At 23.3% G+C, this 24,754-nt stretch overlaps 2 protein-coding genes across 2 annotated transcripts; one reads left to right on the top strand and one right to left on the bottom strand.

The window, feature by feature from the left end:
- On the bottom strand, positions 1-24,596 carry LOC122847780 (dynein axonemal heavy chain 1-like). The gene is made up of 51 exons (XM_044145639.1): positions 24,489-24,596; positions 24,289-24,426; positions 23,783-24,133; positions 23,489-23,704; positions 23,045-23,379; positions 22,651-22,873; positions 22,200-22,527; positions 22,024-22,128; positions 21,608-21,913; positions 21,430-21,514; positions 21,236-21,368; positions 20,926-21,162; positions 20,666-20,757; positions 20,250-20,447; positions 19,939-20,181; positions 19,762-19,875; positions 19,320-19,591; positions 19,091-19,237; positions 18,984-19,018; positions 18,683-18,728; positions 18,427-18,518; positions 11,786-12,180; positions 11,669-11,713; positions 10,733-10,827; positions 10,465-10,670; positions 10,228-10,390; positions 9,998-10,158; positions 9,130-9,309; positions 8,753-8,980; positions 8,481-8,643; positions 8,231-8,400; positions 7,877-8,085; positions 7,541-7,643; positions 7,350-7,478; positions 7,059-7,179; positions 6,247-6,330; positions 5,963-6,123; positions 5,012-5,858; positions 4,657-4,924; positions 3,806-4,227; positions 3,541-3,734; positions 3,413-3,451; positions 2,930-3,301; positions 2,446-2,622; positions 2,114-2,365; positions 1,734-1,886; positions 1,385-1,665; positions 1,097-1,323; positions 732-913; positions 513-636; positions 1-310 (listed from the first exon to the last, which is right to left on the bottom strand). Exons 1-51 carry the CDS (start codon positions 24,594-24,596, stop codon positions 93-95), a joined length of 10,173 nt encoding a protein of 3,390 aa, XP_044001574.1. The 3' UTR covers positions 1-92.
- Positions 13,262-16,801, top strand: LOC122860507 (pyrokinin-1 receptor-like). Its single transcript, XM_044164347.1, has 5 exons — positions 13,262-14,188; positions 15,496-15,739; positions 15,822-15,927; positions 16,027-16,227; positions 16,306-16,801. Exons 1-5 carry the CDS (start codon positions 13,316-13,318, stop codon positions 16,343-16,345), a joined length of 1,464 nt encoding a protein of 487 aa, XP_044020282.1. The 5' UTR covers positions 13,262-13,315; the 3' UTR covers positions 16,346-16,801.
- Positions 24,597-24,754: the final 158 nt, after the last annotated feature.

Genomic DNA, 24,754 nt, shown 5'->3' with positions numbered 1-24,754 from the left:
AACAAAAAATGCTGATTATTTATTTTATCATTAAGTTTGTTATTTTTTTTTGTTAAATAATAATTTATTTAGTTTAAAAATATATAACTATTTTAGTAATCAAGAGCACAAATAAGAGCAACACCTCTTTTAATCCAAAATGATTGTGATTCTCTGCTGGGTATTTTCATAGATAAAACAAAATTTGTTGAATGCCCAGTTGTGCTTAATGTTCCTGATCGTGTAAGAGTTTTATAAACTGGACAATCATAATGTCCTTGTTCGTCAATAACTGTATTCATTACAGGTAATAATAAAATTGGCTTCATTTCTAAAATATATATTTACAAAAATTCATTAATAATTATAATTATTTTTTTAAATTGAAAAAAAGCTTTAAGCCAGCTTTTAATATTTTTTTTTAACAAAGAAATTTTATTTTTCAATTAAAAATATTTAAAGTATAAGTTTTATAATTTTTTTTTCAATTAAAATAAGCTTTAATTCAGTGAAAATTTTATTTCTTAAATTACCTGTATGTAACTCTTTAGGTTGAGATACATCTAAACTCATTCCATTCCAACGACATCCCTCTAAAAATAATCCATAAACAACACAACCATCTTTTGGCTTTGACGTTGGAATATTTTTTAATACCTAATATATTAATTAAATTAATATATTAATTAAACATATCATAAACATAACAATGTATCATTTCTAAAATAATAAACTAACGAATAATTAATTACCTCGAATGAAAAGTCAATTTGATCAATTGACAATTTATATTTTCTTGCATAATTTTGTAATGTTCCAGTGATAAATGCCTGGGGAAAATAAAAACCAGATATCCAAAATGCAGCTGGAATACCAGATGCAATCCAACGTTTCATAAAATTTATTCTTTCAACAAAATCAATTATCCATGCACCTTTTAAAAAAATATTGAATTTATTAGAGTATTATTTTTATATATGATTTCAACAAATATTATTTTTTCACGCTCTAGTTGTTTTTATAGAAAAATATATAATTTCAATTGAAAAATACTATTATAATATTTTTAAAATTGTTGTTATTATTATTATTATTTAATTTTAATAAATATTTTTACCAAGTGGTTTTAATGATGGATAGCCACGATTTAGCCACAACTTTGGAACTTTATTATTGAATAAACTGTCTGATGTTGATTCAAGTTGTTCAGTCATTGTTGTTTGTCCTTTAAGTGCTTTTAATAAATCAGATAAATTAATGGATAATATTTTAATCAAGGAATTATATCGTTTAGCTTCTTGTTGAATGACAGTGTTAAATGATTCTTCATAAAGTACAGGATATCTAAAATTAAAATTATCATTTAATACCATGTAAATATTTAATGAATAATTTTTAAAATTACTTTTTTTGAATATCTTCAATATTAAATAACTGTGGAATTTTATTAATAATATTTTCTACTAATAAAACAATATTTTCATTGACGTTAATTGAAGAGTCATCAATTATTTTTGGTTGAAGCATCAATAATGTGTCTAAGCATGAATACGCCTCAGCACTTGCATAACTAATATCTGCATTCATGTCAAGACCAAAAATTGAAGGATCATCATTCAGTGGTAAAGTACGAATATACTCGAGGTACTCAAATAACGTACACGTATCAGGTTGATCAGTTGACAGCTAAAATATTTAATTAAATATTAGCTTGTTCAATATTTTTATTTGTCAGGTTAATTGTGAAATTTTACCTGACAATAATGTCCATTAGGATCAAATTTATATCCTGAAACAAGAGATTCTTTTTTATAATAATCATGAAGAATTGTCATTATACATCTACGATCCCAATCGTCTGTTATTCTTCCACCATAATTTATTTGTCCAGCAGTATAAGTAAGTACCTAGAAAAAAAAAAATTAATATTAAAGCACCCGTGTTTTTAACAAATTTAATAATTTAATAATTTATAGATATCATTTTAAAATTTATAAAATAGAAATAGAAATGTATTTTATTTGAAAATATAAAACAATGGCTTTTAATGAAACAATAAACAACTAATAATATATGTATTGAAACAAAATTCCATAACAACGAATGTAAATGATAGTATTGAATTGCCAATTACCTCAAAAGGAATACTTGGATATTCCATTACAAACATATACAATTGTGATATGCAAATTTTCAAATCACCCTCTGAAAATTCATATGGAATATTAAAACCCAGTGATCCAAATTTTCGTCGTTCAAGTAAAACAGAATGAAATAAACAAAGTGAAAATAATAAAGATTTAAAATTTTGGGTTTTAATATTTTCTGATTTAAATATATCTTGCATTTCAGCTACTTGATTGACATATGCTCTCATCATATTGGCCTAAATTCAACCATAATTAATTACAATATAATTTTTTTTCTCTTTTTAATTTAAAAAAAATAACAATAATTTTTAAATACTTTTATTCCACGCGGTGGTTCAACAGTTAGTTTTATTGAATTTTCTAAAATACTTGATGGAAAATTTGTAGTTGGAGTTGATGTTAACCACAAACGAAAACCTTTATGTGTATTATCAGGAAATGATTCAACTAAATTTTCCAATTTTGGCATCCAGCTTGGTGCTAAATGGCAATTCTGAAAATTTTAAATTTATTTTAAACATATAAAAAATAAAGTAGCTTTTGTTGTTTTTTAATTAAAATAAATTTAAATAATGCATGCAGAATATAATTATTTTACAAAATTTAAATAGATAACAATTTGATGATAATTATAAACATCATTTGCATGAATTTCATAATATTACATACCAAGAAAATATTTAGTTATTTTATTTATTATTAATTTGAAATTCAAAACTACTGTTTATTATGAAATAAATATAAAAACAAATACCAAGTTGATATTTCTCGAGAAATAACAAGATGATACATAAATTTACCTGAAAGAAAACCCAATTTCCATTTTCAACTGATTGCTGAAGCATAAGCTCAGCACGTGGTCCTTGTCCTTGTCCAAGTGATATTGTTTCTAGTTTTTTAGCCATACCAATTTTTTCAGCATATTTAAATAATTCAGCAGCTGGATCAGTTCCACTTGACAATATAAATACAATTGGAACAGTTGATGATGATTCTTTATGAATAATTGATAATTCAGTTGTTTGTGGTTCAATAAATTTACTACCAAGATATTTACTGACATATATTTGTATTGCATTTATAAGTCTATCTGGTCTCAAACATTTAATCAATAACAACTTTTGAAAATCATCATAATTAAATTTATCAACAAAATGACTATTATTTTCTGGCTGTTTATCATCATATATATATTTAAATATATTTAAATTATTTTTAAATAGCATTGTAAAATTTTTAAATCTAGGCAATTTAATTTCTAATGATTGTAATTCTTGCCAGGCACGATCACTTAGCCATGTCTTTGCTGGATTTTGTTTTTCCTTTATTAGTGATTGATTAAATGCTTTTATTAGATAAAATAAAAATAAAAATAACAATAATATAGCTAAAAGACAAATTGATTATTTACTTGTGAGGGTGTTTCACCAGCTAGAAAATGTCTCCACTCATTTGATTCAATTGTATTTGAATTAATTTTTATTCTAGCACAAATTAAAAGTGCTAAATGTAATTTATGTTTTTCAAATAAACTACGACAAACATTTGTAAATAAAAAATATGTTAAATTTTCATTAATTAAATTGACACGTTTTTCAATGTCATCTGAAAAATAAAATAATAGTGATTATTTAAATTTAATATTAAATAAAATTATTAAAATATTTATAAATTACCAGATTTTTCAGTTTTTGATACACTTGTTATAAATATATTGATAAACCATTCAAGTGAATATTGATACATAAAATCAATAAAACGTAAATCATTTATTGAAAAAAATAATAATTGTGCACGATTAGCAACTGGTAAATAATATAGTCTTGTATTATCAATGTCAATTTGTGTTTTTTCAGATATATCAACTTTTAATTTAATTTCTTGACTTTTAAATTTTGATGCTTCAAGGGTATTTATTAAATCAATATCATCAATTGCCGAGCCCTCTGATGTTGTGAGTCTATCTAATATTCTATTTTCAATATTTTTTAAATCATTTTTCATTTGTGCGCATGATACTATTAATTCACTACGTGTTGCTTCAAGGTCAGGACGTTCTTCCATAACTACTATTGATAACATTTGATCAAGTAAACCACTAAAAAATGAAAAAAAAAAATATCATGTAAAATCGTTTTAATATAAATATAAATTAAAAAAGTAAATTCTCTTTTACAAACGAAATTTAAAAAAACCAACATAATATTTTTCTATGAATTTTATCAAATTAAAATTCTTTTTTATATATGAATTTTGTAAGACTCATTTCTATAATAATACTCAACAATATTATTACATTGGATTTTATAAAATTAAATTTTTCTTTGATGTAAATTCTATAAAATGTAATATACGATTTTAATTTATTATATTCATAAAATATTCAACAATATTATTAACAAAACATTGAATTTTATAAAATTAAATTTCTTTTTGATGTAAATTTTATAAAATGAAATATACATATTTATTTTAATAATATTATATTTATGTAGGAGTATAAAATATAAAAAAAATAATAAAATACCTTGATGTTAATGAAAAATTGACAATCAATAATTTAGCAAATATTTCTGGTGAATAATGAGGATTTGACAATTGTGTTGTAATATAAAGACGAAATCTTTGATCATAAACAACAACATTATCACCAATTTTAATACTCAATTTACCAGCATGATAAAAAAAATTTTTTGTCAAAATACTATCAAGTGCATTGTCCAATTCATTATTAATATTTTCAATTAAACAAGCTCTTCCAAATCTCACACAATTTTCAATAATACGAATAAGATCTTTGTCACTTAGTTCGATAGATTATAAAACGAATTTTTTTACATTTCTTATAAAAAGCTTATAAAATTGAAAAGAAGCTTTTAAACCTACACTTTTTTTTATCCATTTGTTTGCTTGACTTTGTGGATCAATAAAGAGAGGCCAACGTCTAGAATTTTCAACAAGTATAGCATTTTCAATGGAATATACATCACGTGGTAATCCATCAATTTGCCAATTACGAATTTTAACTGTATCACCAAGTATTGACACTGGACTACAGTCAAAACTATGTGGTACTTTATCACCTAAATTATTCATCCAATAATGCAAAAGCCTCAAACGATAAGAATCAATGAAAGGTGATAAATACGCAATTGAACCAGATGCTATTAAACAATCACCAATACAATTATCATAATTAATTTTAATATCTCCAACATTTTGTATCCAACGTTTCTTTTCATCATCAAGACCATCAATAAGACGTACAGCTCTTAACATTCTATCCTCACACAATTTTTTATCATCTTTCAATTTTGATAATTTAATTTCTTCATTATTTAATTGTTGCTTTAATTTATCAATATTATCTTCAACTTCATGCAATTTTTCCATTGCAATTAATAAATTTTTTTCTGTTTCCAGTAATGTTAATTCAGCTGTTTTTAATGCCAACATTTTTGGCTGTATTTTTTTATTAACAAAATAATAATTATACATTGCATGTAACCATAAACATAATGAATAACATGCTTTTGATACAAACATTATTTTATCTGGTTCAAATGATGGATTGTTTATATAAATTTTTAATTTATTAATCATATCTTCGGTTATTTTATTTTTATCAAAATTTGTTAGGTCTTTTAAAAAATGTCCTGGATCTGATAATAGATGACTTCCAGGTGTCCAATAATCAAGAACTTTTTCACCTGGTATTTTTCCAGGTATCTGGAAAATGATAATAAATATATTTTATATAACTTTTATTTATTTTTTATATATTACAAAATTTATTAATATCATATTACCTTGATTGGTTTTATTTCTTTGACAATACATACAGCTTCAATAACAAGAACAACACCAGGTGGTGGTCGTTTCATTGTTTTGACCTCAATAATGTCATTTTTGTTTAGTGCTTTTAAACTTGCCTCAGCTGCATGAAGCATTGGCTTAACTTGACGTAAATCTTTTTCAGCTTCATTTTTAATTTCTTGATTTTGTATTTTTAATATAGCTGCATCATTTTCTTGTTTTTTTGCTATTGTTTTTGTTGCCTCAGCTTGAATTGTTTCATTTTGAATTTTTTCAATCATTTGAAATGTTGATTTTTCACTTGATTCTAGTTCTGGCTTCATTTTAATAAGCATCAATTGCATTTGTTTGACTTCAATTTCTGTTGTTGATAATTTTCCAAGACCTGTTTTTTTTTTTTTTTTTTTTATTATTGATTTTTATTATTTTCATTTTTAATTTAAAAAATAATTTAAGCTGCTTATAATTGGATTAAAAACTTTTAATAAATTTACAACATTCAAAGTAAAAATAAAATATTAATTAATTATTTGTTGAATTTATTAATTCCGTTTCTTTTTCTTTATTTTTATATTATTATTTTTTACTTGTTTACTTCTTTTTATACAAAAAAAAAAAAAAAAGGAAAAAGAAAAAAATAGATATTAAAAAGAAAAATAAAAGTTGCTAATGATTAGCTGTATTTTTTCATGTAGAAAATATCTCACGCAAAACCTCTATTATCTTACTTGGCAAGTATGAAATATGGATTAAATAAAAATAAAAAAATAGATATATTATTGTTAATTTAAAACTCTTAATAATGTTTTAGTTAAAAGAAAAAAAAAAAAAAAAAAAAAGGAACAAAAAAATTTTAAGACAACCTTGAAGAACAAAGTAACCACCGAGACATTGACCAAGCAAAAACAATGAAAATAAAGTATAAGTATTTTTTGATGTACTCCATTATTCTATTTTTTTTTTTTTTTTTTGTTGTTGTCGTAACTTTTTTTTTTTCTTTTTGTTTTAATTTTTTTTAGTCGGTTTACATTCTATGTTAAATTTAATAGCATTATACCTATGTACTATTTTGCATTTATAATAATAATTATAATTTATAAATTAATATTTTACCTCCAGACAAACGTTCTATGCCAGATAATAGTTCTTTTTTACGTGAACACAAAAGTTTTCCATAATTTGCAAGCATTTCGAGGTAACTAGCTGGAGTTACATAATTTCGACGGTTCAACAACTAAATGTATAACAAATATAAAAGCAAATGAATTATTTAAAACTTTTGAATGGTTTATATATTTTTAACAAAGAGAGCTTATAATTTCCACTTCAAAAAATAAACGAATAAAATGAGATTTAATTAAATAAAATCCAGTTAAACATATTTAAAATTAACAAACTATGTACCTGATAAAATTCTTCACAAATATTTATTGTACTCGAATGCATAAATTGGCAAGTATTAACTATTTGTTGAAGCGTATCATTGGCAATTTGTACATCATCAATGTCTTTTATAAAACGAACTGCAACGCTCTGAAAATAAATGAATAAATAAATCAACTTTTAAAAATTTATATAATAATCTAAAAATATACCTGCAATGCTTTGTCTGACCATGGATGAAACCAATCAATAACACAACAATTTATTAATGCTGGAAATTGTCGAATATATCCACGAAATGCATCACCAATTGGACTTTAATTTAAAACAAAAAAATAATAATTAAATTTATTTAACAAATGTATCAAATTTAATGTTATGTTATTAACGAATTTATTTGATTTTTTTTTTTTTTTTTCTCAAAGATATTTCATTACAAGAACACCGTGAAAATTGTAATTAAAAAATATCAATTAATTTAAAAAATTGCATTTGACATATTAATTAAAAATTTATATATAATATAATAACTTTATTTTGATAAATACCTCATTGCAAGGACAGTGTGTAAATTATTTTGTAAATTTTTTAAATAATAATTATAAAGATTTGTTTTATTTATAGGAAGTCCAGCTTCTTGAACAGATGATCTCATTGATTGATATATTTTATCTAATTCATCGGGCTGATAAATATTTGGAACATCTCCACTATTAAGTATATTGTGAATGTCCTCCAAGTACACTTCATCTTTAATCTAAATTACAAAAATTAAATAAATTTGGTGCTTTATATTAATGACAATAAAAAATACAAATAAAAAAAAAAAGTGCATAATTATTTTAGGGGATGAACAAAAGATTGTATTAAATTTGCAATGATAATTTTTTAAATAAACTCACTTGTGTATCGGAAAATAAAAATACTATTGAATTACTAGAAATGCCAGCTTTGAGCATAATGCTTTTTATATCATCATGCCAATCATTGATAGTATAAGAACGACGAGATTCAATTTGAAAGCAACTTTTATTGCATAAAAATGATGAAAGTTTTGCTAAACTTTGACGTCCTATTGAATAAATAAATAAATAAATAAATAAATAAATAATAATTTATAACTTGAATGATTAATTATTTTTTAAAAATTACCTGAACCTCCAACACCAAGAAGAAGAGCATTACCCCTTGGTTGTCTTAATATTCTACTAATTCTACAAATATGACTCATAGCTTCATCAAAAAGTACAAGTTTCATTGGTTCATCTGACGAGTGATTGTATTCTTCCATAATATCATACAAAATTGTTTCCATCTAAATGTCAAAATAAATAAAAATAATAATAAAAAAAAATCAAGAGGAAAAAAAAAAAAGAAAAAGATTATATTAAGTATCAGCTTCAATAAATTAGGATATAATGTACTTTTTGAGTATCAGTGATTCTCTGATACTGTCCAAAACTATTGCAAAAATCCCCATAGAAAAGTTGTCCTTCTCCTAATACACTATCTTTTCTTATATCACCAAAATGATCCATTAAACAAGACCACAGTGTATTATCGAACCAACTCAGGTCACTCGTATTCACCAAACGATCTCCCATTATTCTTGTATTCTCATGATACCACAATGCCAAAAGATCTCCCTTTTCCTGTAACAAATAAAATAAAATATATATACTTACATTATTCTTATTTATGATAATAGAAAAATAAAAATAGAAATACAAAAAAAAAAAACAATAATTAATTACGTGTTAAAATAATTTATTTTTTTTATACTATTCATTAAAAAACTTACGTAAATTTTTGAAGGATCAGCCATAAGTATACCTTGAAATATACGTGACAAATCTCGAAGATTGAATGTATAATGTAATTTATCAGGAGTTGGTAAAAGTTGATGTGATATTTTATCAAATAAATTAATAGTTGATTTTAATATTTGGTCATAAAATACATGACAATTTGGTGTTTTAATTAGCCATGAATTTAATATTGCACCAAAAATAATTTCCTGGAAATATGTAATAATTAGTTATATTGAAAATTTATAAAATGTCTTTTGACAAGCATTGTTTCATAAGGTAGCTCTTAAAATTTATTCAAAGCTCAAAGTAAATTTATGAAAATATTTAAAAATTAAAATTTATATAATATCATGTAAAACAACATCAACCAAACAAACTAAAATTTTCACTATAAAATTCTTTGAATAACAAAAACTGGTATTTGATACTTATATTTTTTAATATTTCCTTAATATTTCAAAGGAATATTTTATTTCTTTTAAGTATATCAGTCCAGAAACAAAATGTTAATTAATTTAAAATATTATTATTAAATAATAATAATATGTTTGTGTAAATATAATTATATACAACGACGACATGAATGTATGATATTTCAAGATCATATATAATACAAATGTATTTCATTGAATGTTGAATGTGGTTGGCTATTGTGTGAGGGTGCCAAGGTAGTTATGGAAAATTGTGGGCTATTGAGTCACAAGTTATGAGCTATAATTATAAAACTGAATATTTAAAGAGGCAAAATACACACTGGTTTTTTTTTCCTTTTTTTTCTTTCTTTCATTCGATAATTCAACTTTTTTTTCTTTTATTCATTTTTTTTTTTTTTTTTTCATTAAATTATATATGTTTTACCTTTGTATTATTTTCCATCTCGGGAAATGTTATAAAATGAAAATGACGAAGTACACGATTATCAATAAAATTTCTACCACCTCCTGGTGGTCCCATTGCAGCAAGTATATTAACATCAACTATTTGACGAAATGAACCAATATCTTGTGAATCATACCAGCCTACCATCAATAAAATTATTCCACATTAATTTATTGTTTAATTAATTAATTATTTGTATATTTATTAACCTCCAGAATCAAATAATTGACGAAGTAATTCTAGTGGTGGTTGAGCACCGTACACCTCAACTAATGGCATATTTAAATCATCAATGAAAAAAATTTGTTTTTTTAAAACTGATGCTCCATATACACCAGCTCTTTTTTTTTCTAATTTCGATTCGAGAATGCTCTGTTAAATAACAAATATTTTTTAATTTAATAATATTTTATAATTTATATTATCTTATAATTTTTTAATAATACCTGAGTTTTACTTGCTGATGTTTTTGCAGAAAATGTCATAAAATTACATGTATATTTTTTTGGCATTCCTTTTGTTAATTTACTTGATATTGTCAGTGTTTTTCCACTACCAGTTGGTCCGACACACAGTACATTGTTATCGGAATTTAATAAATATTCAATTAATGCCGAATTTCTCACAGTATCCAACGTTGGAATTTCAATATCTATGAAAATTTATTAATAAATATTATATAATAAAATTCCTTTTGAATTAAATTTAAATCACCTGCAAATTTTGTACTTGGTGAAATGATAATTGGCAAATCATCATCAATCCATTTGATCCATTGAGGAGGATCAAAAGAATCTCCTTCATCAAATCTATTGTTTATTTATTAATTTAATAATATATTTAGTATTTTGTTTTATATTAATATATTACCTGTAATCATAAACAAGACCTTGTTGTGGAATTTTAAATTTATAATTATATTTATTTTGCATTTTTCTCAGCCATTCATCAAATTTTTGACGACCAGAATTATCACATGATCCACCAATGCTCCATATTATTGCAAATAATATCCATCCTTCTAATAATTCAACTGTAATAAATAAATAAAGATAATATTTCAAAACATTTACGTCGTTAAAATAAAAATATTATATTACATATTTTATCAGAATATTCTATTGACACTGATGTCCCCTTTGATGCCATTGATGTAGAAAACTGATAGTTAACAAGGTTGATGTAGCTATGAACCATTGTAATATTTACTGTCACAACAATTTCTATTAAATGACGTCTTAGTAATTCCAAACCAGCAGGGAATAATTGATATGTCAGCTCTGATAATTTTGATGAAAATTTCTTTGTTTCCTTGGAACAAAAAATAATAAATAAATAAATAAATATATTTATAATAAATTTTGAATATTATTAATGTACATGTATATTAAAGACAAATTGCTTTGTCATTTAATTCGATCAATATTCAAAAGCATAGTAATTATAATTAAATAATAATAATAATTATTATTATTTAATTATGTCAATTGTTTAAATATTAAATTATTGTCATGTTACAACCATACAATGATTTATTAATTAATGTAGTATTAAATTTCTTTGAATATTAGTTTACATGTATATTTGAAATAATAAGTAATAATAATAATAATAACCTCAGGCATTGATTCTATCCATGAGTCAATTAACGTATCAACCCCAATAAGTTCGTCATCCAAGTAAACCATACCACATCTAGCAAAAGTAAAATAAATGTAATTACTAATTAGCTTTTGAAAATTGATATTATAAAATAAAAAAAAAAACCTTGATACTGTAGCTGGTGATGCAACTTTTAAATCACCAACTTCAAATATAATTGTTTGATTTGTCTGAAGTTTTATTATTTCTCCAGATGTTAAACATAATTTTTTATTATCATCAAGAACAGTATTTAAATTTTCAATCCAAAGCGCATCAACTGGTCCATCAAATATATACCATTTTTTTTCAGCGTTATTTAATGATATATCTTTTCTAATGATGTAGGGAAGTATACCATCAGTCCATTCATGTGTATCCAAATCAAATTCACCATATAAACGTCCTAGACTTATTGATTTTGGATTTATTATAAATTTATTTATTTTAACAAATGGCGAATCATCTGATTGTAAATTTCCTTGTAAATTTGTACATGCATTTTGAAGAATTTCATAACACTGAAAATAATAATTGAAAAAAAAATTTTAATTATTTCATATTTTGTAAAAGTAAAATACAAAGCTTATTTCATTTTCATTTTTCTTCATGTTACTTTTTCAAGTCAAACAAATTTCATTTTGTGTAAAAATTTTTTTACCTCAATGGATTTACAATATACTGAATATATTTTTAGTGAATTTTTTTTTTTTTTTAAATTATTTAAATAACCCCCAGTTAAATACTTTATTAAATAAATATTTAAAATATTTTTTAAAATTCATAAAACATAAATATCTATTTGGCATGTGGATTTTTCAATTTTTTTAAATTTACGATTGCATGTCAACTGTAAATTGAAAAAATTTCGATTATTTTTTCTGATAAAAAAAATATCTTGATCTTGTTTTTATAATTAATTCCAATCAATAATCATAATCAGCTCTAAAACTTGAAGTAAAAAAAAAAAAGAAATTAATTTCTGTAAATGTCAAAAAATATATATCATCTACATACTTATATATAATAGAATTATTTATATTTTTAAAAATTCCAAAACTTATATGAATTTCGTTTATAGACTGCAAATATATATATGCTAATATATGACACATATATCCCCCAAGGAATTATGATTAGATTTATATACACTGCATATATATATGTATATTTATTTTTTGTATAAATGGATGCGCATGCGGCTAGAAAATTTGTGGTGTGTATTTTTTCTCCCGTGATCTGAAGATGAATTTCGACATCTAGATTCTAGGCGCCAGTTCAACTCACGCACTCGTCTCAGCTAAACCATCGAAAAAAAAAATTTCCATATTTCCAAAAATAAAAAAAAAATTAAACATCACAATAAAAACAAAATTAAGTTAAGTTAATTCAATAATTGCAATCTCAATTAATATTTATCAATAGCATTAATAAATTAATAAATATGTTGAAAAAAAAAAAAAAAAATTATAATTTTTAATTTAAAAAAACATTAAAAACAAAAATAATTAATAAATTAAAGTAAAGTAAAATTATTCCTAATATATATTAGTGAGTGTTTGTGTGTGTTTATTAAAATTTAATAATGATATTTAATGAGAACCTACAGGTGGCAAAAATTTAATTCCACTTGAAAAATAAAAAAAAAAAATAAAAATGGTTAGTTTAAATGAACACTGTGGTGGAATGAGGTATCGTCGTTCAATTGAATGGACAAATATATCATACATAAACTATAACAATAGCAATACAACAACAACAACAAATGGTATATATTCATATGAAACAATTGAATATGATGAAGAAGCATCAGCATGTAGTCCAGTATATTTTATACTTGATATATTTCATTTGTATTATATACCATTTATAATATCAATTGGTTTAGTTGGTAATTTATTATCATGTATTGTATTTTTGAATACTCATTTAAAAATGCGTAGTTCGTCATATTATTTAGCAGCATTAGCAACAGCTGATTTTGGTTTTTTAATAGCATTATTATTTGTATGGTTAAATAGTCAAATTGGTTGGCAAGTATTTAATGAAGATGGATGGTGTGAAGTACTTGTTTATATATCAGCAGTATGTAGTTCATTAAGTGTATGGTTAATTGTTGCATTTACTGTTGAACGTTTTATTGCTGTACAATATCCATTACACAGACCACATATGTGCACAACTAAAAGAGCCAAAACAATTGTTGTTGTACTTATTGGTTTATCACTTATTTGTCATTCATATGCATTTTTTACTGCTGGTGTTGTACATCATCAAGGTGACAATGATAGTGGTACATGTGATCTTAAACCACAACATCTTGAAGCTATGAGAATTATTAGTATTATTGATACTATTGTCAGTCTTATATTTCCATTAATATTAATTGTTGTTATGAACACAATGATTACAAGAAATTTATTTAAATTCAGCCGAAGATTTAAATCAACAACAAGTGATAATGGAGTTACTATTTCTAATCAATTTCCATCGAGGGATAGATCTGATATTAATCTCAATCAAATACCGGTATGTTTTATTATACTTTTTTCATCTTATTTTTATGCTATTTTTAGAATATATAATATTTTTTTTTTCTCAATTGAATCTGATTGTATTATATTGCAATTTTATCTCAAATTACTTTCGAAATACTTTCTTGTATATATATTTTTTTTTTACTGTAAATTGAAAAATATATATTCAATAAAAAATGATATAATTTTTTCATTTTGTTTTGGATTATTGTGGCTTAATTTTTGTGGATAAAAATAAAAATAGCTCATATTTTCTTTTTTTTATTTTAAATTGCTTCGATTGGAAAAATTCAATAAACGCAAAAAAAAATTGAAAATAAATTGAAAAACTTGGTTGACATACTGGAGTATAATTAATTTTTTTATATACAATATATACACACATATTTACAAATGAAAAAAAAAAGAATTTTATCATGGAAAAATATTTCGATATTTCAATTTTATCATGGAAAGTTTACACAGATGTATAATTCAAATATTTAATTTTAAAATCAAAACATTAAGTTATAAAAATAGAAGATAATATTTTAATTATAACTCGGTATTTATATATTTAGATTTTCATATTTTATTTTATATACAATATATACAAAATAAATAATATCAAATTAAATACCCAACTAAGTATACAGCCAAAGATTGATCTTATTTTTTTGTCAACAAGGAAATAATTAATGAAACGTTAAAAATAAGTAACAAGAAACGCCCAGCAAATCGATGAACCCTGTAGTTTATCAATCGAACAGTTATTTTATTATTTTCTTATACCTTTTTTTTTTTTCTTTTTTTTTCATCTTTATATCCCGCATAGAATGATTTATTTTCAGTATATATCAACATCAACAAATTGCCTTCTTTCTCTTAAAGTATATAAAATGTTGGTGTTCATTTACACTCTCAATATATGTTCAGGTATTTAACCCCAATATTCAATTATTTTCCAATTAATTAAGCTATCCAATATGTATACAAACTTGATAATTTTATTATTCAAATAATTTTTTATTTAATTTTTACAAGAATTAGCAACACGAAATAAGTATCAATCATTTAGTATTTACTATTGTTAGAGTTGAAATTTTCTTTTTTTCTTTAAAATAATATTTTTTATCAAGTTTATACAACTTTAATTAAAAATATATTTATCAAAATTAAATAGCTTTCAACTACAAATGAAAATAGATTAAAAAATAAAATAAAAAAAATTTATTAATATCAAATAGATGCGAGTTTAATTTTGATTGATTGATTTATTTTAAATTTTAATTTGTAAGTTTTAATTTAATTTTTTTTTAGAGTGGAAGTAGTAGTAATAATGGAATTAAATTAGGATCAATAGGAACTGGTCGTCGTGCTGGTTCACAACAATCATTTCATTCATCAAAAAATAATCATAGTTCACATAATTCATCTGGAAGTGTTGCTGGAATACCAGCAATTACAGTAACACCAATGGTACCAGTTGTTCCATCATCATCATCAACAGCACCACCCAGAAATATTGCATATCAAATTCCAGAATCAACTTCACGATGTATTCGTAAGTTTATTTTATTTCTATCAATATACTTGACATTAATTTTTTTTAATTTTATTTCAACTCTATATATATTTTTTTTAAGATATCAGATCATCCTCGAGAAATCCTGTATCAACAAGAAATCAACAGAGTATAACTAAAATGCTTCTACTTATCAGTACTGTTTTTATTCTTCTAAATCTTCCCAGGTAAATTTAATATTTATCTTGTAAATAGTGTTTTATTTATTTATCAATTGTTTAATCTTAAATTGGTTTTTCTTTGTGTTTTTCTTTTTTATTTTTCAGTTATGTCATACGATTGTGGGTTTTTTTTTTTACTCTTGCTAGAAAAGATAGACCAGCTTCATTATGGTGTCTTCAACAATTTTTTATGCTTCTTTATTATACAAATTTTAGCATAAATTTTCTTTTATATGCTATGTGTGGAATAACATTTCGTCGTTGTCTTCAACAACTTCTTAGAAAAAATCTCAAAAAAATTACCAGGTAGCTTTATTGTCAATAATAAATTTTATTTTGAATAAAAAAAATCATATTTTATTTATATTTTATATTATTTTTTAGATACATTGGAAGACGACGAAGGGATTCAGAAAGTTCGTAAACACCCATTTACAAAAGACATCTCAATATATCTTTCCATTTTATCCAAAAAAAAATTGATGTAAATCGTTTAGCTGTATAGGTCGATAAGCAAAAAACTGAGTGTAAAAAAAAAACCACATATGTAGAAAATACGAAATATTTTATTTCCATTTCTATCACGGTTAAACCACTTTTTTTTTTCTCTTCTTTTCTTTTCGAATATCCATATTCAAACTAAACATATATACGAGCTTAAATTTTTTATCTCTAGTATAAAAAAAAAGCTTCAAGTATCAGTGCTCAGAGTCTGAGAGACAATTGAGAAAAGTTTCACAGACAATTTACCCATGTACCTGCGATAATTTATAATTTTCTACTTTTTTTTATTTTATTTTTTTCCTTTTTAAGGTGTTAAACATTATTTATTGTTATTGTAAAACATTTTCAGTTACAAATGAAAGTATATAGACCATTTAAAAACGAGAAAATTTTATTTTTTATATTTTTTTTGTGTCTGGAGTCGAAAAAAAATAACAGTCTTAATAATAATTACTAAATTTTATGTGTAAATGTGTAAATAATAAGAAATTATTTATAATTTGAAATTTTAAGACTTAAAAATAGCAAAAAAAAATATATTAAATGGTAGATAAATATTTATCGTATAGATTAGACTTATTTCATCCAAATAAATGTTAAATCTAATAATTTTAATTAAATTATAAATTAATATTTTTATATTTAATTAATTTATTAAATTTTATTTGATAATTAAATTACAAAAAGGTTTGTATTAAATGAAATATTCAATGAAATTGAATCATTTACATTTAAAAATTTTATTAATTTATTAAACTGTATCGATTAATTAAATGAAAAACTTTCAACTATTTAAATAAACATAAATATTTAATGAAAATAAATTATTTGAATTTCAAAATTAATTGCTTGACTGGATTTTTAATTTTAATAATTTAATTACATCAAATTTGTATTATTTATCAATGTTTGTAACGAATGGATAATCAATCACTTGTAATTATTTTCACCCATTAAATTAAAAATTAAATTAAATTCAATATACATTGTATTCAATTTTTTAGAATTCATCAAAGGTAGTTTGAGTATAAATATTTTTTTTTATAACAAAAAATTCAATTTATTTGAATCAAATTAATGTTTCTCTTTGCGCACTCTTTTTAATTTATAAATTTTAATGTATATTTGCGACTCTAAAAAACCATAACAATTTGTATATAGAAGAAAAAAAACAAATAATAATAAATAAATTTTAAAAAAATTTAAATTTTAATCATAAAATAATAGTAAAAAATATATGTCATGTTATATGTATCAACTGAAATAATCTCAGTGTATTGTTGTTATTTGAAATTTGATTGTAAAAAAAAAAAAAAAAATAAATAAAATAAATCATTTTTTCTCTCAAAAAGAAAGAAAAAAAATAAAACCAATCAATAATTTTTTGCTTGATGATATATTAAAAGAGAAAAAAAAATATTGTAAATTGCCTTGATACTTGGGATAAATATTATTTTGAAGATAACAAAAGGATCAATGTATTTTGTGAAAATGAAAATGCATGAGATAATGTTTTGAAATATTTTGGTAAGTACTATTCAAGTCACGTAACGCATCATCAGAGTTTTATTTATTTTTTTTTTTTCTCTTTATCTCGTCAATAATACATTTATTTTATTTATTTCATTCTACTTGTTGTGTCTCAATATATTATCATTTTTATTTTCATTTATAAATATTATTTTATTGTTAAAAATATATTGCATTTTTAAAATATCTGAATAGCATTGAAAAATAAAATTTTTATTGTTTTAAAATTTGCAAATTGCATTTTTTTTTTTATTTTTGTATACAACAAATATTTTTGAAATAAATAATTGAGTAAAGTAAAATTGAAAAAACAACAATAGAATAATATTGTTTTACGTTTAAATTATGTATTATTTTTTTTGATAAAAGTATAAAGCTTTGAACTCTCGAGTTTATTGATAAATATTTTTCTCTTTGTTTTATTTATTCGATTAAAGTTTAATAAAGTTTGAAATAAAAAAAAAATATTACCTTTGTTTTGCCAGATCCGGTTGCACCAACAAGCATAAGTCCATGTCTGACTGTTGTTGTTTCATAAAGCTGCATAACTTTATCCACATAATCTGTAAAAAAAACAACAAATAAATAATCTTTTTTTTTTTATTGTTTGTATTTTAAATTTCATTATTTATATAAAAATGAATTTATTTTTAGACGTCTCAAGTGTGTTGGACAAGTTAATGGATCACTTCAATTTACGAAAAAATTACAGCTGTTTTCTTCAGACAGAAAAAATAGAAATAAATAGAAAGTTTTAAAAAATTAACTAAAAGCTTGATATTGATATGAAAACAAAAAAAAAGTATTTTATAACAAAAAAAAAAATATATATATAAAATATATTTTTACATTGTTTAAAATGTAATAAAATTTTCAAAGGTATAATGATATCATAAACAAGTGCATACACATTTTATTATGACGAGAAAATAAAAATATATTATTAGCATACCTGGTACAATTTTCAATTTCATTTTATTCATTGTTTCATGAATACTTTTTTTTAATAAATTATTATCAGCTTCGACTTGTGTTACACCAGGAAATAAATCAGAAAGAATACCTAGAAAAATAAAAAATCAAGTAAATAAATTAGTATGATGATAAATATTATATAGCTTGTATATTTAATTACCTTCAAATAGTATTAAATCATCACGTAAAAATTTTGGTACATTAACATCCATTAAAGCTCTCAAGCATATTTGATTTTCATTTAAATTATTATTTTCACGATTTAATTTACCAGCAAATGCAATTACACTTTTAACTGCTCGCATACCTACAAAATTTAATTAACAAAGCTATGATTGTTATAAGCTTCTTGTTTTCGTTTGTCAAAAGCTTATAGTATGAAATATTACCAAAGTCGTAGTGATCCTGTGTACTCAATTGTTCCGAGCTTAATTTAAAAGTTGCTGTTATTTTAATTGCCAGAACTTTTGCATTGATAAATCCATATGAAAATAGAGATATTTCAGCAATTAATGAGTAATTAGGCACCATCATAGCAACTGGACGAAATAGAGCTTTTAAATTATCAGGTAATTCAGTACGACCGGCGTAGCCTGGATTCATTGTTATAAAAATTGAACACATGGATTTTAATGGTATGTCGTAACCCTCAAATAAAAAACTGCAATATAAAATATAAATAAAAATAAATGATATTAAAGTTCAACTGAATGTATAGCAACAATATTTCCATAGAATGTTCAAGATATTCTATTGACATCAGCTCTTTTATGGAAATATTCAATAACTAATATATAATATTAATAAAGTCAAGCTTGATCTATTATTCACCGATCTGCACGTAATTGTTGAGCTCTTTGTATCGTCAATATTTGTTGTGCAATAACTGAAAGTACTTCAATATCAATACGATTGAATTCATCAAAGCAAGCCCAAGCACCAGCACTTGAAATTGCATTTCAAATTATTTTTATATTATTATTTTTTTAATATTATGTAATAATATACCTTGCAAGTCCTTTAAAAAATTTTCCCATTGATAAATAATCCAATTGATCAGAACAATTAAATACAACACATTGTATTGCAAATGCTTTTGCTAAATCTTTTGTTGTTTCTGTTTTTCCAGTTCCAGCTGGTCCAGCTGGTGCACCACCAAATTTTAAATGTAATGCACCACACAATGTCAAGTAACACCTTTCCGTTAATGTTGTTATTACTAAACGTCCATTATTTCCCAAATATTCATAGCTAAAAAATTTATAATATATTCATTATTTAAATAGATTAAAAAAACAATTAAATAAAAAAAAACATACCCATATGGAAATTCAGCATTAACAACACGAATTTTAATATTATAATTTGTCTCTTCATTTATCCAATAATATCGCAATTGTGATATCCAATTAAAATCATTTATTGTTGAGACATTTTTATTTTTAAGTAATTCAACAACATCTCGAGCATGAACTTCAATTATTATTAAAGCTTCGAGCATTAAACGCTGCACTTGGCTTGGATGAGATTTAATTAATTCTCTCAATTTACTTAGCTATAAATTAGGTTGTATATTTTTTTAAATTATTTTTATACTATTGAAATAAATAAATAAAAATTTACTTGGTTTATCATTTCTGTGTAATATTCATTCAATGTTTTTTTTAATATTGCATTTTCAACACAAGCTGTCCAATGTGTTTGACCAGCACAAATAACCACTTGACCCGGCCACATGTAAACCCATGTTTTTCTCTCTGTAGTATCAACAAGTTGCAATGCCTCGGAAATTATTGATCTCAGTGTATCACGCATAACCATTTCAACCTAAATTAAATATTATTTTTAATAAAATTTTATTAAAATTTTTAAATATATATTTATATTTACTTGGCCAAGCCAATTTTCAACATTTCCAATTGGATAAATTGTTGGTTTTAATGAAACTTCTTCACCATCAGATGAATACATTTTTGTAATTTCTAAATCTTTTTCGAATTTTAATTCTTTCATATTTTCAAAACATTTAGTTAAATGTGGTTGTACAGCACGTACATTTTTTGTTTGTGCAAGTATCTCTAGTAATTCATCATCAGATAGAAAAAAAAATCTTGGAAATAATGATCTTTTTGTTTCAAGGTAATCTGATAAGCCTCTTTGTACAATTTCCAATAAGCTAATGCACTCTTTGAGGCTTTCCAGGAGAGATTTATCAGGACAAATTTGTAATATCTATTAAAAGATTATAAATTATTATTAAAATCTATTCAACAATATTGTCATTGAGCTTATTATAATAATTTACATGAGGATTTTCTTTGGCACGTTTCATAATTCTTCTCCAATTACGTTCCATTGTTATGTATTTTTTTGCTTCAACAGGAAGCTGTCTACTAATATCCTCAGATGTAAAAACAGCTTCTAAATACATCCATGATCTTTTAGAAAAAATAAAAACCAATTAATATAATTTATTAATAATTATTATTGAATTTATACTTTTGTAAATTAATCCATTCATTTAAAACTTCTTGTGTTAATTTTAATTTAGATTCCCATGTATCAAGAATATCAACAACAGCATCTCTAAATGGAGAAAAACTAATTTGTTGTGTATTTATAATATGTTCATCAAGCATCATTAATATTTCTTCATTTATTTTCATAATATATGTGCCAGTATTTTTATAATCAATAACATCCATTTTAATTTCTTGCCATTCTTGCATCATTTTTTTAAGAGTAGATTCAATTGTATATTCTTTTTGTGCTATGTCTGATACATCACTAATGTCGTCCTTGAAATCCATAATACCAAGGGTAAGTAGACCCTCGAGAGTTAATGCTCGTGTGAATGATATTTCTATGCCAGTACGTGTGCTAAGATCTTCAAAATGTTTTGCTTTTATTCCATGATGCCTCAGGGATTTTAGAAGGCTCATGTGAGGTTTAAATTTATCAATTTCATTACACATATTGACAGCTATTGACTGTAACTCTGAAAAATAATTTTAAAATATTTATATTTTTTATATTTTTATTAATTAAAAAAATAAAAAAATGTACCTGGTTGATTTTCAAATATTTTTGTACATCTTTGAGCATCTTGAAACATTTGATTTACAGTCAATTCAACTTCTTCAGCATCAATATCTTCTAATGGATTTTTCAACCAAGCTTCATGAGATTTTTTCCAATCTTTAAAATCATTTTATTAAATTAATATGCATTTTATATTTTTTAAAGAGTATTATTATTGATGTTATTACCAGAAGCAGTGCACCATAAAATTTTATACATTTCTAATTGATGTTCAATTGAATTAATGTGTTCATGAAATGTGTTCATTGGCATGTTAAAAAGACGACGTCTTTCATTAAAAATAAATGATTGCTCCTTACACATTTTAAGTTCTTGCCATGCTTTTTTAACATCACTTGCAATATTATAAATTTTTTCGGGATCTGTTTGTCGACTTATTTCAATTAAATATCTAGATACTTTATCAATTTCTTCAGACAAAGTAAGCTCATCGATAAGCTGAGTTTTTATATAGTTTTCTGATAACTCTAATAATCTTTCACTTGTTTTTATAAGCTAAAACAAAAGTTAATTATTATATTTTTAAAAAAATAATCCTCTTATATTTTACACAAAGCAAGCTTTAATATTTTCATCATAGCTTTATTTTTTCAAGTAGAATTAACATTTCAAAACTACCTGATGCTCAATTTTAAGAGGATATCCAACACAAATCCATTTCAACTGAAAGTCTTCATCTGGAATATTCCATTTGAATGAATCTAAAACATCATATTCTCTTCTAAGTTGTTCAAAAATTTCGTTAATTTCAGCAACATTAGATGGTACAACGTCCATGTATTCACGAGTCTCAACAATTCCCTCAATATTAGGAGGATCATCTCTTAAACGTTGATGCATACTATCATATTTAAAAATAATATTATTCATTCTATTTTTAAAGTTTTCAGTCAATAAATTTAAAAGACAATTTGCCATTAATTTTCGTTTATCAATTAAATTATTTTTCAATATTTCAATGTAAACTTCAAATGGACCAATGATAATTTTATCTGGAATATTTGTTTTTAACTCTTGCATTGAAGCATATTGAAATGATATTTCTTCTTGTATTTTTAATGTTGAAATTCCTTCTTGTCGCATGGAGGCAATATACTCAGTGACATCAAGAATGTACAAATCTAAATATTTATTGTACTCTTTAGCATATGCTCCAAGAGGAATCAGGGATTTTTCATAGGCAACTTTTAGACGATCTCGTGTTTGACATACTTCTTCACTCAAAAGACCAATTGAACTTAGATAAAGACTTGGTGAAAATTTTAAATCTTGCAAGAGAAATGGATGAACTTGTTTTATATAATGACTTTGAATTACAGCATCATCCAAACGTTCAATAATAATTTTCTAAAATAATATAAATATTAATAAAATAAATAAAAAGTTTAATTGTTTTTATTATTAAAATAAATAGTAATGATATCTTTGAGTAAAGAGGATTGGAAATATTATTTACCTGAAAATTTAGCAAGTCAGTCAAATAAATCCCTCCATGTGCATCAATTTGTAATTCAACTCTGAAAATTGGATTCATAGCTGAAGGAAATTGTGTATCAACTAAATTATTACCCCAAACAAAATCTGGATGAACATTCATTATTGATACTGTTGGAGTTTCCAATAATGTTAAATATTTATTCAAAGAGTCGAGCACCAAGGTTCTCAGAATACTCTTTAATAAAATATTATATAATAATGTGTATTTAATCTTTAAAATGTTGTTAAATAATTATTAATTAATTTAACTAACCTGCATGATGAATATATTTAAACAAATAAATCTTTTCAATTTAATAACATCATAAACATATGGTATATGTTGATTTAGATCAAAACAACCTTTGCCAATTTTATTAAACGATGTTTTAATTATTTTAACGACGTTATTTAACCAATTAGTGTTCAAATATTTCATCGTCATGTTTAAAGCTTTTTTTTGTTGACATTCAAAATCATCCAAGCTTACTGTTGATTTTACATAATTTACTTCAAAGAAACATTTGCTTGATAGCTCTTGGCTGTTTCCAATAACTTGACATACTGCATTATAAACTTCTGGATGAATGTATATTATTTTCCAGTGAATATACTTATTGACTTCCTGATAAAATATAAAAGCAGGAAATTAAATATTTTCTAACGGAAACAAACAGAAAATTTTATGAATATTTTTTGTTAAATAAGCAAATAATAATACTCAATATTTTTCCAAGTTAGATAATTATTATTTTAGTTGATAAAATAAAATATATTTACCTGAAAATTAAGCATTCCTGTTTGAATTTGACTGGGTTGTTTGATAAAAACTTGATCAGTATTAAGTTTTGGAAATAAATTATGCCAAGCAAGACGACACATAACACGTGAATAACTGACATCAACTTCATCAAAGACCTATATACACAAGTAAATTTATAAATCAACAATTAAAGTTTATTATTTTATTTATCAATTACCTTGGATATTTTTTCATCTGAAAATTTATGTCGATCATTTCTTGTTACAAGTAAACGAACAATATTTTTATCATCATCACTCAAAGTTGGTAAATCATCAAGTGGCATACAATCCAAATATAAATTCAATTTTAATATTCTTTTTAATTTTTCATCTTCATTCAACGATTCTTCAATTTCATCTGAAAAACTTTGATAAAATGAAAATACATTATTTTTTTTTTTATTCTTAGACATTTTTTTTTTTTTTTAATTCAATCAAAATA

This window comes from Aphidius gifuensis, linkage group LG1 (genome assembly GCF_014905175.1).
Source record: "Aphidius gifuensis isolate YNYX2018 linkage group LG1, ASM1490517v1, whole genome shotgun sequence".
NCBI classification, from domain to species: domain Eukaryota; kingdom Metazoa; phylum Arthropoda; class Insecta; order Hymenoptera; family Braconidae; genus Aphidius; species Aphidius gifuensis.
Note: the sequence above shows the minus strand (reverse complement) of the source record. Positions and strands in the feature narration are given on the sequence as shown.